At 34.8% G+C, this 15,759-nt stretch overlaps 1 protein-coding gene across 4 annotated transcripts in view; it reads right to left on the bottom strand.

The window, feature by feature from the left end:
* The window catches only part of MAGI2 (membrane associated guanylate kinase, WW and PDZ domain containing 2), a 1,312,199-nt gene that overhangs the window by 430,519 nt on the left and 865,921 nt on the right, over window positions 1-15,759 (bottom strand). For all 4 annotated transcript variants that reach the window (XM_033088532.1, XM_033088533.1, XM_033088534.1 and 1 more), the window contains exon 5: window positions 8,988-9,198. In XM_033088532.1, the coding sequence (XP_032944423.1) occupies window positions 8,988-9,198 (211 nt within the window). The remainder of the gene's footprint in view (window positions 1-8,987; window positions 9,199-15,759) is intronic.

Here is a 15,759-nt window from a genome sequence, read left to right as displayed (position 1 = left end):
TTTCATGTGGAATAAAGAGAAAACACTCTCCAACATTTTCTTGATGTTTAGGAACTCCTCAATGATTTATGCCTCTGAGCAGGGCTCAAATAATTTGATCAGATAAAGACTGTAAATTTGGTCAAATTATAAATCATCCAGAGAGTATGCTGGCTTTTATTTTCTCCCAAGTTGACCTTTGTAAAGTCTGATGGTGTTTCATTTTCATGTTTCAGAAGGACATAAAGTACTGCAGACACTTTCATCTCATTCTAGTCCTCATTTGTAGTCATGTCAATATCATCTAGGCTTTTCTCCTGAACTAAAGATTTGACACCCATGGATGAAGGTGATGACTATCTTGAATACGAAAATGGTAGTACTGGGTTCAGCGTCTGATGGTCCCATTTTGGAAAAAAAAAAAAGTCACTTTTAAAATGCACTTTATAGACATGCCTCAGTTCAAAGTGTGTATGCGCGGGCGCGCGTGAGTGTGTGTGTGTGTGTGTGTGTGTGTGTGTGTGTGTTGATGTCTATGTTTTTATATGCTAGGGAGAAACGTTGAGAGATGGCCAAGGAAAATAAATTCTTTTTACTCACAACTTCTTCCAAATCCTTCCTCCATTTTGGAGAAAAGTCACTTCTAGCTCTCTGAGACATGTTCACAAAAGCAAACACATCTATGGATAAGTATTAAGGGGCCATTACAAAGCCACTGCAGGGAGTCAGATTACGATGTCTATATCACACCACCATGGGTCTCAAAAACTGGCTAATGTAGAAGAGAACTGAATTTTCTATCTTTCCTGAGTTTGTATAAAGCATTTCATTACAGGATAATTTTTTTATTTTTTAGGTTAAACTAGCATTAATGGTATGTCGCCTTAATACCTTTTGACAGATTGAGTCTCTTATAGTTAATAGCATTTTTAGCTGATCTTCTGAAATGATTCTGAAAGAAATGCAGGTAGTAGTGAACTCCAGTAACTGTCTTAAACATCACATGAAGATACAGCACAGTTTTTTTCAATAGCGGCTCACATTAGCCTTGTAATTTGCATGGTTCTTCAAGATGTCTTATAAAGGGGATATTTTTATTGCATTTGGGAGAAAACACACCAGGTGGCTTTCCCACTTCCTTTAAATTATTTTTTTTGAACTTCAACAATGCCATTTGAAAATAGGATTAAACATTGGGCAGAAAACTGTACACAATGGGACCACTGAGGGTTTTTTTCCCACAATCTGCATACTAGCTTTCTTCAAATTTGGGAATGGGATTTCCTTTCGCTTTCATTGCTACAGTAGAGTCAAAAGCAGGACATCAGTTTTTTTGTATCTGCCCAGGTTGTGTGGAGAAGAAATGACAGGAAGGTAAGATGCTAATGTTGTAAATCTTAAATTTCAATACAGTTTCTTTAACACAAACACATGCACATATATATGCTGCATTTGCAAAGAAATGTTTCTTTTCCTGGGGAGTGGAATACAAATTATCTAGGAAGTTCAAATCATAATAATATACTACTCTATGTATTTCTGTGGATAAAGTTAATGTGATGACAATGAAAAATGAGAGATTAAGAGGACTAAAGTTGGTAGCTATTAAATTTCAATCAATGTCATATTAAAAAATCCAGATGAAAACTTGTAAAAATGGTTTACCCAAAACTCTTCGCTAATGTTATACTCTATACTGAGTCTATCTGGAGGGCTGGAAGAAACCAGAAGTACAATTTTATTCAACTCTGCAATTCAAGTTTAAATTATTATCAGAATGGTCTTGAAAACGTGTGGCAGGCTGACATAATAAATCAGAAATTTATGTATATTTTGTAAGTTTAACCTTTTCCAAACTGACAAAAGGAGCAGGTTAAATTATAACAACTTATCTTCTGAGGAAACATTCTTCTCGCATAGATAAACGCTTCACTTCAACAGGAAAAGCTGCTGACATTATGGTACACAATTGCAAAGTTATTCTCACTATCTCATAAATTTCCCAGTTGTCTACTTTGTCAGGGACTGCACTAGAATTTTCACATGCATCACCTCACTGTGATTGTGGCTACATATTTTTAACTCCATTTTACAGACAGAGAAACGAAGGCTGCGAGAAACTAGGCAACTTGCCCAAGGTTACACAGCTAGTGAGTGAACGTGAAGGAGCTAGCTAGCAGTAAACCCAGATATATCGGATTCCCAAGTCAAAAGTGTTTTATGATCTGAAACCAGAGGCATACCAAACCTAACACTTTGCTTTTTATACTGAGGTGCTTTATTTCGCAACCTCAAAGGGTAATCAAAGATCTTTTCCCCAACTCCTTTGCCAGTGGTTTAGAAACAGAGACCTTTATCTCCTATTTGAGGATATTAATCACTAACTTAAATTCCTTTGTGTTAAAAGCCTTTTATGTAGTAGGTATTATATTAAATTGCACATGCATAGAGAGAACATCGTGATTGAGGAGGCACAGATAATACCACTGGAAACATTTTCTCCTTATAAACATAAATTCTCTATTCAAATCAAAATTTCTCATTCAAATCGGAATATTTTCCAGACTAAAATCTTACAAACCCTGATTTATATAATCTATATGTAAATATTAGGTCTTGGAATCTATACTAAAGAATCAATATAGAAAAATGCTATCAAATAGGCAGAGTATTTGCTAGGAACAAAACAAAAATAATTTCATACAGATCATGTCACACTCTATCTTCCATTGCATTTTCTTCATTTACTCTATGTTTTTCAGTCAGACTACAAACCCCTTATCGGTTTCTTAGGTATACATAGGTGGACTCTCAAATGACCCAATTCAAACCTAATTGTAAGACATGTTCTCCTTTCCTTCCTCTTTTCTTTATATGTCCTTTCTCTCTATTTCCTACCTTTATACTGTTGCCCAGATCAAAATGTTTTCACTATTGCACAAATATTGGATGATATTTCATCAACTGAAATTTTATTGGTAGAATAAGAAGCTTTTGCTATCAAACACACTTCTTTCCTTTTCTCCATTTTCTCTAAAAATAGTAACAGACTTAAAAACAATGGAAAATACATTGAATTTAAAAAGTTCTCCTAAAAAGCCAATTCTGAATCTTAATCTTTAACTGATGGGTAAACTGTATTTTCATCCTGGGAGATACTACACCAGAAGAATCATAAGAGATTGAAGTTAATGATATTTGACTGCACGAAGCATAATCTTTTGAAGAAAACAACGTCCAGGTAAATATTTTAGAGTCTATTGAGCAATTCAAGATGTGTGTGAATGTTAAATTTACAACAGTAGTAATCATATACTACTGTAGTTATCATATATTACAGGGACAAGAATAATAGAGATTATTGATTATATTTTATGTAATTTTAAAAATAAACATTAGTTTTCAAAGGTATGTAAATTAATTACACTTTATATTTTACTCAAAATCCTCAGGATGGTTATATCATTTTCTAGAAGACTTTTCCTTCCCTCTATATCATCACTTCAAAAATAAGATTAAAGGCAATGATTGGATATATCTCATTGATAATGAATAGTGGAAGCTTTTTCATTCAAGACTCCATTCTTTCATAGTTTTACTATTTTTTCTCCACATAAACATTTATTGTCAATGACCTCTCTCGTGGTTATGTTTCCTAAATAATATTCCTAAAATTTCTGTTAACCATATGAATGTGTGTTTGCCAGCATGTTATCTTTCATTTGTTCAGAAAACATTTTTTAAAAGAGGTTTTATTATAAATATTGTTTTGGATATTTTGTGTTACATACTGTTTTGTCTAAAACACTTATTTTCCATCTGGGGATTGCACCAGAATCTTATGCAGGCACAAGACAAAATATATGAAAAAATATTCAATATGTCTACTGTTTTTGTAAGACAAGTTAAAGGAATAAATGTAGACCAGATTATTGTGACTGGTAGAGATATATCGAGCCTAGAATGAGAAAGCATTATGTTGGTGTTGCTTCTTACCAAAAGGACTGATTTTACTTTCCTCTCTAATAAATTTCCCAAACATTTTGTCTTCTATTTAATAAAAGAAAATTCTAAATTGGTTTGAAATGGCAATTGGTGATTCACTGAAAACTGAAGGAAATACAGAAATAGCAACATAAGAAGAAACAGATTGTGTGTCCTGTTTCAAATTTAAAAGCAAATTCAGCCCTGACGAACAGTTAGGAAACCATGTACAACCATGACATTTTTCATACATAAAATTTTCAATTTCAAAAGACTGCTTTAAAAAATCTATTATTTAAGTTCACATAGTGTTCATTGCCATTCAGGAGGATGGTAGTAAACAAATAAGTTCCTGTTGTCGTTTTGTTTTTTGCCAAAGCAATAACAGTCTCTTTTATGTCACTAACTAAACTGACTCCCAAACAAAGAAGTAATTTAATGGATTCCCAAAGCACGTCAATCTAGATTAACCCTGTGACAGCTCTTCTTTATAGAGCATTTAATCTCTGGAATAATGAATTTCTGGCCAAGAAACTTATAAAATAGATACTAATTGTAACATAAAGATTTACTTTTATTTCAGCCATGTTTGTTTACAAAATGGAGAAGGTATGGGCTAACAGCTTTGCAAGGTGACAGACCTATGACACCTTGAGAAAGTTAATTTATCTAAAAGTGCCTCAGAATTTCATCTATAAAGGGGGATACATAAAACACTTACAGGGTTATGATATAACATATGTAAAGTAGTTACCACAGCAAAATGGTTAAGAGCAAAGGCACTGGAGGCAGACTGTGTCCTATGAGATCTTGTCAATTTTATTGATGACTGTATTTCCAGAATTTAAAATGGTTCCTAGCACATAGTACGTGCCCAATAAATATGTGTTGAATAAATGAAATCAGAGTATCCTGGTTTTGTCAGTTCTTGGTTATATAACTAGGGACAAGTGACTTACCTCTAAAAGCCCCGGTTTCCTAAAGTGAGAATTAAATGAGCATAGTATAAATGCTTAATATTAATATATTAGCTATTATTTTTAAGGTAACCTGAACGCAGTCTGAAAAAAAGGAGGCACTCAATTTGTAGCAACTATTATCACTAATTTGAACTTATAATTAAATTAATATACTATCTATTTTAAAAGATAATATGAGGATGATGTTATGAGTTAAGGAAAGTACTGGTTATATAAAGTACTATGTATTTGAAAGGCTTTTTAAAATTGCTAAACGTGAAACATTTCTAATGCTTTAAAGCATGTTTAGAAAAGTGCATTCACTCACAATGTAAAATTGTTATTTAAAAATACTTCCTTGGATATTCACTTTTTCCATTAAATATCATTGTTAAGGATAAAAGCAATCTGCATTTATCATTCATCAAAGAAAGCAGTTCCGAAGACTATGGGAAATGTAGTTGGCCTACGCGTTCAGTATTGAGAATAATAACAACAAAACACACTCATCTTCTAAATGCAGATTTTGTCAAGTACTGAGACATTTAAACTATTTTGCAACACTGAGTCAATCACTAACCATTTTAAAACATTATTACATAGAAGACAAAAAAATGAAATCACTTAGTACCTTAATTCAAAACACACAATGTTTTTATGTGTGTGTGTGTGTGTATTTTTAAAATCCATATTTAAACTGACTTTTCAGTGTAGGTAGAGTTCCCCTCTTCCACACAGAAATAAATATAGAAATATATATAAATATATAAATTACATATAAATTTATATATAAAATATATATGCTTTATACACAGAACCACAAGGTCCTTCTCTTTGGTTTCATTTTCTGTTTTATCACGAACTTCATTTCAGTTAAGTGTAATGGGAGACTTCCATTACTCTAACTCTCACAATATTTGTACCAGAGGGAAGTTTTTACTGATGTCAGCTCTCTTTACCTCACAAATCTAATTTTCCTTCTCTTCTACTTTTCCTTTTGTCTGTTTTACTTCATTCTTAACATATTCTACCTTTCCTTTTTATCTTCTTTCTTTACCATGACTTTGCTTCAGGAATGCAAACTTTTATATTACAAATTGTATATGTTTTCTAAGTTTTTTGGACAGGAATCCTGGGACATTTCCTGGGTTAGTCCCTAAGAAAGCCCTTAGTGTCCCACCATGCTCCCTGTTCTGCTCTACCTGAATGTTCCAAGGAGCTTTTATATTAAACCATTTATTCACATAGGAATTCATTGTGATATCAACAGCAAAGGCACTGACAGATCAAAGACAGTGGGTTCAAATGTTGATATTGTCAAATGTAGTGAGGAAGAGAAGGGGTATTACAGAGCAAAGAGTGAAAGCAGTCAGGAGAACATCAATGACAAGTGAGGGGGAAAGTAAAGCAGAGTGAAATGTAGGCAGAGAGAAAGGCAACTGCAGTGGGTTGCGATGGTGTGGAAATGAGGGACCAGATGAAAAAGACACTGAGTCTCCCAGCTCTGTGATACTTGAGCTCACACTGATTCCTGAGATTCAAAGTAACCTTTTTGAAGGAAGGAAAGATCCAGCTCAAACTGGTCGGGGAAGAAGGGTGGGATGAGGATGCCTCCATTCTGTGGAATAACCTTTTCAGGTGGGCGGAGGGCTCCTGCCTCCTATGTTAATCACCTTCCCATCCCATTCCATTCAGCACCCACTCCAGGCTTCCACGTCGTCCCCTGGCTGAGTCTGCCTCAGTGTCAGCTTTCTCATCACAAAGGAACTGGTCTCCTCCTTTTTGTCCTAATTTGCCAAGTCAAACTATCTCTGCTCCTAACACTATCCATTCATCTTTCCCTGCAGCAAAAGGAAGAAGATAAATAAACAAAACTCTCTGCTTGTCTTTCAAAAGCACCTGATCAAACAAAATGAAAACTAAGTTATCATTTCACAGGATTCACCAACTAACACCTACTTCCTTAGTAGGGTCAGGAGGCTTCTCACCGATCCCTAAAACAACCAAGGACTGGGTCTTTGTAATGAGAGTCCTATACCTGGAATGCATTGTCTACATATTACCAACTATTTAAATCTATGTTATTTCACCTTCCCTATGATGCCTCCTTTTACTACTTCAGTCTATGTTAAGCATGTTCTTCTCTGAACGGCATCACAAAATTCCGAAATCCTTTATTAATACTCTACAACTATCTGTCTCTCTTCCCCAACTCGACAATAAATTTGAGAGCAGGGACAAATCTTTTAAATCTTTGAATTCTGGCACTGGTTGACTGACTAGCATATTAATAGAATAATTTTGATAGATTCTCTTAAGTGCTGACAGAGTCTCATCATTTACTATACATCATTAGCACAACTTCTGTCTTCCAAAGACCTTTTTCTTCACGTTCCTGAAACCTAACACTATTAAAAGAAAAAAGTTTATTTTATAATCACAAAGAAAGAAGCTTTTATAACGGCATTATTGGAAATATTATAAGGAAATAGTTCTTTAATCAACTGGTCATGCTGGTTTTTTTTATTACTTGCACGTAGCTTTCCTCGCCCTGTATTATATAATACAAACGTCTACAGCATCCATCTGCTTGTCCTGAACGTCAATTGTTTTGAACAATTGTGACCTCGCACCTAGAGTTTACATTTTGACTTCTGGTCTGTAATGGTTCCACGCTGTGCTTATGAATAACAAAATCATGTTTTTAGATATAAATACTTTTGAGCATTTGAAACAATTATATATGACTCTCCCAATTAATTGATAAAATATATCTTTGGGTTATTGATGATAGCAATAAGAAATAATGTTAAGAGATTCTTAGTCTTTTTTTTTAAGTTAAAAGATTTCTCAAAAGGTGAACTTACTCAACTGAATCTTTTCTTTCCTTTGGGACTTTTTTCCAACAAAACACTGCAATGCTCATCCATATTGGAGTCAAGCAGAGTGCCAAGTAATTACCTGATTATGTATTCCTTTGGCCACATGTTTCAAAGTTTCCACCTTCACATGAGAATTAAATATTGGCATGTGGTAACATTTCAATTTCACAACTGAATTCTGCCTATGGAGATTTAAGTCACAAATCACTCCAGGTTGGGAAAGAGAATCTAGTTTTAACATTTTTTCTTGAATAATCAGAGTTTACACATTTTTATCCACTGTCAGCTCTGAAAACTTCAGTTTCTATTAATTTCTCTTTTTGAGGCTTATACAACTTTGAGGGAATAAGAGTTGTTATTCATTTATAATATTTTTAGTTTTTATTCTTTTTAATGAACATTTTGATTGCTTTATGCACAATTTAATTTTGTGCTAAGATCAACTTAGGAGTTCATTTTTTAAAAAAGTTGTTCTACTTATAGAAGATAAAGAAAAGCTAGATAGTGTCAATAAAACATATAAAAATTTCAGTTTGGGAAAATAGTCCCAAAGGAAAGAAACGATTGGGTTGAGTAAGTTTGACCAAGGCATTCAGGATTAGCATTTTAGTTTTCCTGGCAAGTCATAAAAATGGTAAGTGAAAATACAACAGAATTTAATAAAAATAAGTATGATGAATTATACAAAAACAACTGATTTTATTGACACCTGACCTCAGGGTCAAATGCTTAAAACATTTTGTGACCAGCAAGCATTTTGCTCTAAATGGCTGCATCCTATTAAATTGCTGAAAGCAATGGTGGATGTTTCTAGCAATCTAATTTAATATGTGGGATTATTATCTCATTTGAACTATATGGACAACTTGGACAAGTAGTGTAAACATTTCCCCATGATATGTAGACTATTTCTCATTCAATAATAACATCACATGGAGATTTGCCTTTTCAGTCATGATTATAACAAATTTTACAGTGAAACTGTTTAATTCATTCTTTGATTTATAGCTGTAATTTAGGATCCTTAACTGTGTTAAGGTACTATCCTATTATTCTCTAACAAAGAAGGAAGTTAATACCAGAAACATTCATTATTTTATTTTGCCCACATCTCCATTTGCTATATTATCTATATACCTCTATGACCTTTATAAAAATGTTCAAAGAGATGTGTGAAACTCACTCAATGAAGTAAACTTCACCCTTCTCTGTATAGGCCATTTCCCAGTTATCAGGCAATGGGTCTGATTCCTCATTCTCTTCAGGTTTAGTTGGTTTGGCATCATCCCTCTGCTCCTTCAGCTCCTCAGGCTGACTGTACACTGGTGCAGGATAAGGCTGGGAGGGTGTCTCCCCTGAGGCACCTGCACTCTTATCTTCATGTTCACTGGATTCTACAAAAAAACAAGAGCATGAGGTTAGTTACTCCAGCCACAGTAACTTCTGAATGACTGTGGGAGTTTGCTGCACCAGGGAATAAGCTCTGTGAAGGCTAATGGGAAAAACATAATTGTAAAGAGCTCTGAAAATTATCACTAGGCCTATTTGAGTTCCCCTTTCATACATCATTCTTGTCTACCCTTCAACTAATTATTGTTGAATTGGAAGATCATTTCACAACACAGCTGTAGTAAGCAGAATAATGATCCCCTAAGAATATCCATGTCCTACTCCCTGGACCATGTGAATGTTACCTTACGTAGCAAAAGAGGATTTTCAGGTCTGATTAAATTAAATATTTAATTTGCGATTGTGATATTATCTTTGATGATTCAGATGGGTTCAATGTAATCAAAGGGTTTTTAAAAGTGTAAAAGGAAGGCAGAAGAGGAGGGTGAGAGAGAGAGATGGATAGATTTGACTACTAAAGAATAGCGAAAGAGATGCCCTGTTGCAGGCTTTGGACATAGAAGAAGGGGACAAACTACAAACCAAGAAATGTGGGTGCCCTCTACAAGCTGGCAAGGCAAGGGAATGGATTCTCCCTTAAAGCCTCCAGAAAGCAACACAGTCCTGCTGACACCTTGATTTTAGCCCAGTGAGACCCACGTCAGACTTCTAACCTGCAGAATTATAAGATGATAAGTTTGCATTGTTTTAAGTCATCAAGTTTGGGGTAATTTGTTACAGCAGCAATATAAAAGTAATATAACAGAGCAAAAACTAAAAGATATACATACTTTAAGAGAAATGATGGCAGACTTGGCAGACAGAACCAAGAGTCCCAACATGTAAATAGTACTCCAGAATGAGGAAGAGGAACACATGGGGAAGAAATAATAATAAAAAATAGAAGATAATTTACCGAAAGTAAAGAAACACTTCAGTCCGCAGATTTAAACTGTGCACTGAATCTGAGGTCAGATTAATGAAGCACACTTAGGTGAACTTCCCAAACTCTGATGTTTAAAAAGCAACTTTAGCATCTTCTGCACTAAAGAAATATGATTATTTACAAAGAAAAGAGGAACAGAAGAACATTAGACCTTTCATCTGTGATACAGTAAACTCAAAGACAATAGTAAAGTAACATCTGTAGTAACACTAGAAAAATAAATACAGCAGCCTAAGAACTTAACTTTGCCAAAATATTAGTCTTCTATCTAGGCAAAGGAAAGCCACTTTCTGATTGCATACTATCCATCCATGTATCTTACCTGAGGACAACATTTGAGGAATTATTCTAACCACATCATGATGATTGAATCAGAGCAGAGATCTTAAAATAGGGAAATGAAGAAAATAAAAATTAAAAAGAAATAAATCCTGCAAAATAAAGTTAAATGTAAATGGAAGATGGTTACATATCTGGAAATCTGTTGTATATGTTGAAGACAGATTCTTGAAAGAGAAGAAAAGTATCATATGAAAAACCTATTACCAGCATCGGTTTAAAACCTTATCTTGGGAAATTTTCAGGGTCTAGAGGGTGGAAAAAAGTTAGAGAAATAAAGATATTCTAAAGGAGGCATATCAGAGAGTGGGTAAACAGGAGAATTTTAAAGGCTATTTATTCATGGGATGGGATTATTGGGCAAGTATTTTTGTCAAGGTGGAGACTTCATTGCATGATGGGGATATTTTTGAAATACCCCTTAATGTATATTCTCTCTGAGCTATTCAAGTTTTTTTTTCCCTTCCTATTTAGCTTTTCTACCATTAAAGACAAACCATGAATCCAATTTGTCAAGGAAGAGCAGAGCAGTTACCAAGTAGAAAAAGAAACATTCTTGGGGTAAATAAGATGATATAACATAGGGGAATTTGCTGCAAGGTAAGATGGTGTCTGGGAGAGAAACTCAAAGAAGAAATGTATAGACTTTAGAAGCTGCCTGTTTCATTAAGGGATTTGGCACTACTATCTTTAGGTATTTATCTGGGGTTTGGCATAGTGGTGGTAGGAAGAGGGAAACCACAGAAGGAGTCAAGGGAGACAAAAGGCAAGGGGGCCTGTGAACACCTTAAATTTAGAACTTTGAAAGGAATGTTTCCCACAGAGTGGCTTCAAATCTGCACTGGGGGTAGGGCAGGTCAGAGCAAAGAATTTACGGAGTGAAAACATTTGGCAAATACTATTCCCAAGACTTCCCTGTGGTATGGACATCCAGAAGTCCAAGTGTGCTCTGATGGAAAATTTGGAAAGTAGCTGAGAGTAAAGGACCAATCAGCCTGCAGTGAGGGTCACTGGTTTCCTCATAGTAGAAGGTGTAGTGGAGACAGCTTAACCCAGAAACTGGAAGGAGAGCACTACTGACATATAATATCAATATAAGGATAAGGCAGCCATCTTGAAAATATGAAATTCTACAATCATTTGGGAATATAATCAAAAGTTATTAACATTAAAAAAGTACACACAAGCAAACACACATATGCTTTGACTTCATAATCCCCCTTAGAGAATATATCCTCTACAAATAAAGCTGGAGGTTTGTAAGGATTGTTGAAAGTGATGGTGGATGTTTCTAGCAATCTAATTTAATATGTGGGATTATCTCATTTGGACTATATGGACAACTTGGACAAGTAGTGTAAGCATTTCCCCATGACATGTAGACTATTTCTAATTCAATATAATACTATTCATTGCAGAATTGCTTGTAGTAGCAAAACCCTGAAAATGATTTGAATGCCTATCAATGAGAATATGATTAAATAAACCAGGGTTATTATTACCATGGAAAACTACATAGTGTAAAAACAATGTATTAAATCTGGAAAAGATGCTATTACTATTCAAAGAGTAATCCAAGTTGCAGAGTAATATATATTATTCCTACTTTTTAAATAAGCAAACATCAAGTTTTATATATATGTAATTTTATATATAACTATATGAGTATGAAAACAGAATGGAGGGATCTACAACAAATTTTCAAGTTTGATTACCTAAGGAGAGTAAATTTGGATGGGGGCAGGAGAATACATCTTTATATATCTTTGCATTGATTGGCTATCTATTATTTTTATAAATTCAAAAATTAATAAAGATAATTAAAAATAAGTAAATTAAAGTAGAATGTCATCTTTGTCTCAATCAACTTCTTGGATCAATTTTTCCCCCATATGCATCAATCTCAGAAAACAGTATTAAAATATCTTTATGGAATAGAAAACACAAGAACATTTCATAATCTTCCCTTGTTTTACCCTTAAAATGAAGATTTTATGAAAAGAATATGGCTCTTAGTGATGTATTCTTCTAGCTGATTTCTCATAGATTTGACCTTTGCAAACTGTAGGAAAGAAGCAGCAAGAGAAGGTACAATTGCTCCCTTTAAATTATTTTTGCTGTACCTTCTTATAATATGCAATCACCAATACATAAAACACACTGTTCTTAGGTATTTCTAAAAGTCATGTTGCATTTGAAAAGTTAAGATGCAAGGTCATGCTCTGAACATATTCATTTATTCAATATTCATTTAATCAATATTTGTTAAGCATTCAATTGGTGTCGGGCGCTGAGGACAAAAGAGTGAACAAGAGAGGCACCATCCCTGCTCTAATAGAACTCAAAATACGTCAAGATGTATAGTCTTTAAAGAATTTTAATGTGATGAATGCTACAAAAAGGAAAGATGAGATTTTATGCATATGCACTCACATAATGTCATTTAAAGAGTCAAGGAAAGCCTTTTTACTAATGTGCTATCAAATCTCAGACTTGAAAAGGGAGTTGAGAGACTTCTTTCAGAGGAAGGTAAAGGAGAAAGAAATAGAAAAACATGGACTGGATTAGGCAAGGCCTTGGAAGGCATGCTCAGAATTTGGGAGTGTATCCTGAGAGCGATAAGAAGGTATTAATGTGTCTCAATCAAGAGGATGATACAATTAGATTTTCATTCTCCACAAAGATCACTTTAGCTATTCTGGGGTTTGAGAGTGACAAGAGTAGATATTTACAGACCAGTGAGGAGTCATGGGAATGGAAAGAAGTGGACTGAAATAATATTTAGAGTGTAGATTTGGTATGACTTTCATAAAAAACTGGACAAATAAGGAAAAATAAGAAGTCCTGGTAAACCCAGTGGGTGGCAAAGCTAGCTATTCACTGAGATAGGAAACATGAGTGGAGGAGCGGGACTCTGTGATAGAGACTGTGTGTATAGTTTTGGACACACTGAGATAGAGGTCCATGCCAAATTCACAACGGAGATGTCATGTCAGAGTGTTCTTGGCTGGAGAGAATCAACTTGAAAGACAACAGGGTATGACTAGATTGTGTTATAATTTAAGCCATAGGAGGGAATGAAATTGCCTAGAGAGACAGTGCAGCAAATGGAAACAAGAATCCTTAGAACAGCTGTCTGAGGAACTCCAACATTTAGCAGTCAGTGAGAAAATGGTCAGGAAAGAGCAGCCAGGGAAGTAACAGGAAAACAATTTGACCTTCATGCCATAAAAGCCAAGCAAAGAGTAATAAGGAAGAAACACTTCACTGTGGCTCAAGCTTCTAAACAGTCCAGCAAGATGAGGACATAAAATCTATTGAAATTAATGACATGAAAGTCAGTGGTGACATTAGCTACCAGTTGGGGTAGTAATTATAGTGGAATAGTGGGTGGGGAAGCCTGGTTAGAATGGATTAAAGAATGGATGAAAAGAAAATATAGAATATACTGACAGAAAATTCATTCAAGAAGCTTAGACATAAACAAGTAAACTTTTTCTTTGACTATGTAATACTGTTACATTTTCAAGGAAAATATAAGACTGCTCTTGAAAAAAAAATCTAGAGTATTTGGAGATGTCTATAATTATATTTATTGGCCAGATATTACTGAGCCAAGTTCTCCCAGTTTATCTAACTCATTTGTTTATTCATTCATTTCTTTATTCTAATTCAATTGATCAATCATTACATTAGCAAGCATGAATTTAATACATACAAGATGCTTGACAAGAGCTTAATCAGGGAAAGAAAAAGAACTTTTAATCAGGCTATTGTGAATTAGGTTGAGAAGGAAGGAAGTAGTAAGTAGCACCTGCCTTCTCTGTTTTAACAAAATAAGATTTAAAAAATGAGTAAGGCAAATGAAGAACTGTAACATTCCCACAATGACTATTCAAGACCAATCTAGGGATGTAGTTTATGGTGAGAATCAAGGGCTTCTGCTGAAACCCAGAACTAGGGCAATGTTCCCACTGGAAGCCCTGAGGAAGGATAAGCTTCCCATGCAGGCACAGACCCTAGTCTCAGAAGAGCAATGGAGAGCAGTACCAGAAAGAAAAAGATGTTGAGTCAAGCGAGGGTGGGTGGGGCGGGGGGAGCGTTCTCCAAGATGATCCTTCTAAGATGTACCACTCAGATAAGTCACTCCAAGTGGAATGCAAATTAAGTACCCTCTTTGACTTGCAAGACAACATGGCGGGGGTGGAGAGAAAGTTAATCCATCCCCCAAATCTGCGTAACTATATAGAGTACTATGATAATGATTTATTAAGTGATGCTAAGTTACACAATAGAGTTTTACACAATGTTCTAGGGAGACAACATAGCACATGGAAATAAGAGTACCTAACATAGCTAATTGAGGAACTTCAATATTTAGCAGTCATTGAGAGAGGAAACTGACCTTATGTTTCCTATGTTACTGGGGAAATATTAATTAATAAATTGATTAATTAACTAAACCTCTATTGAGACCCTACTAAATACCAGGAACAAGGCTAGGAAGTGGACAGTCAGAGAAAATGTGGTCTAAATGGTATGTACTAACTTGGTATGGCTGTCATAACAAAACACCACAAACTGGATGGCTTAAGCAATAGAAATTTATTGTTTCACATTTCTGGAGACTAGAAATTCTAGGTCAAGGGTTCAGCAGGGCCATGCTCCCTCTGAAGGTGCTGGACAATGATCTGTTCCCAGCCTCTCTGCTAACTTCTTGGAGATCTTGGTTTGTGACAGCATAATTCCTGTCTTTACATGGTAAACTCCCTGTGGACCTGTCTGTGTCCCAATTTTCCCTTTTTAATTAGGACACCAGTCACACTGGATCAGAGGCCCACCCTATTCCAATATGACCTCATCTTAACTAAGTATATCTACAGTAATCCTATTTCCAAATAAGGTCACATTCTGAGATACTGGAGGTTTGGACTACAACATATGAATTTTGGGCCAGACACAATACAACTCATTACATACTATATTAGGCGAGCTCATCTTACAACCCACTGAATCTATATTTACCATGTCTGGGATTATAGATTATTGTGTCATGTTCATCATAATTGGTTCCCTGCTTAGTAGTAAGGAAAATAGAAGCTAACTTTACTACATTTCAGATAATATGATTATCTTTCATTAGTGTGTGGCTTAATTTTCTTTAAAATCAGATATGTTGAGTATTATACAAGTGATTGAGGAAGTAACCATTAAGAACAGAATGGACTTTTAAAAAGTATATTTTTCAGCAATTTTAAGTCCCCAGCAAAATTAAGAGACA

This window comes from Rhinolophus ferrumequinum, chromosome 20, assembly GCF_004115265.2.
Source record: "Rhinolophus ferrumequinum isolate MPI-CBG mRhiFer1 chromosome 20, mRhiFer1_v1.p, whole genome shotgun sequence".
In the NCBI taxonomy this organism is placed as follows: Eukaryota; Metazoa; Chordata; class Mammalia; order Chiroptera; family Rhinolophidae; genus Rhinolophus; species Rhinolophus ferrumequinum.
The sequence above is the reverse complement of the archived record's forward strand: the minus strand, read 5'-3'. Positions and strand labels throughout refer to the sequence as shown.